At 69.5% G+C, this 331-nt stretch overlaps 1 protein-coding gene across 1 annotated transcript in view; it reads left to right on the top strand.

The window, feature by feature from the left end:
• The window catches only part of MATN4 (matrilin 4), a 14721-nt gene extending 14396 nt beyond the window's left edge, over positions 1 to 325 (top strand). The window contains exons 10-11 of the mRNA XM_010853823.1: positions 19 to 126; positions 209 to 325. Of these exons, the coding sequence (XP_010852125.1) occupies positions 19 to 126; positions 209 to 267 (167 nt within the window). The 3' untranslated portion in view covers positions 268 to 325. The remainder of the gene's footprint in view (positions 1 to 18; positions 127 to 208) is intronic.
• The last annotated feature ends 6 nt before the right edge of the window (positions 326 to 331 follow it).

Here is a 331-nt window from a genome sequence, read left to right as displayed (position 1 = left end):
TCTGTGCCCCTCTGGCAGAGGAGGGCATCGGCGCGGGGACAGAGCTTCGGAGCCCCTGCGAATGCGAAAGCCTCGTGGAGTTCCAGGGCCGCACGCTGGGGGCGCTAGAGAGTCTGTCGCAGAAGCATATCCTTTGGGTCCGCGGGTGCGGGCTGGAGGGGAGACGAAGGGACCCCTGAGAGCCCCGGAGGCTTCCTTAACCTCCCACTGGCCCAGCTGACCGCACGCCTGGAGGATCTGGAGAACCAGCTGGCCACCCAGAAGTGAGGGCCGCGGGTGGCCCGGACCCGGGCAAGGAAAGCGGCCCCGCGGACGGCCCCAGCCCGCTACC

The sequence above is a fragment of the Bison bison genome, unplaced genomic scaffold, assembly GCF_000754665.1.
Source record: "Bison bison bison isolate TAMUID 2011002044 unplaced genomic scaffold, Bison_UMD1.0 scf7180017853184, whole genome shotgun sequence".
Classification (NCBI taxonomy): Eukaryota; Metazoa; Chordata; class Mammalia; order Artiodactyla; family Bovidae; genus Bison; species Bison bison.
The sequence above is the reverse complement of the archived record's forward strand: the minus strand, read 5'-3'. Positions and strand labels throughout refer to the sequence as shown.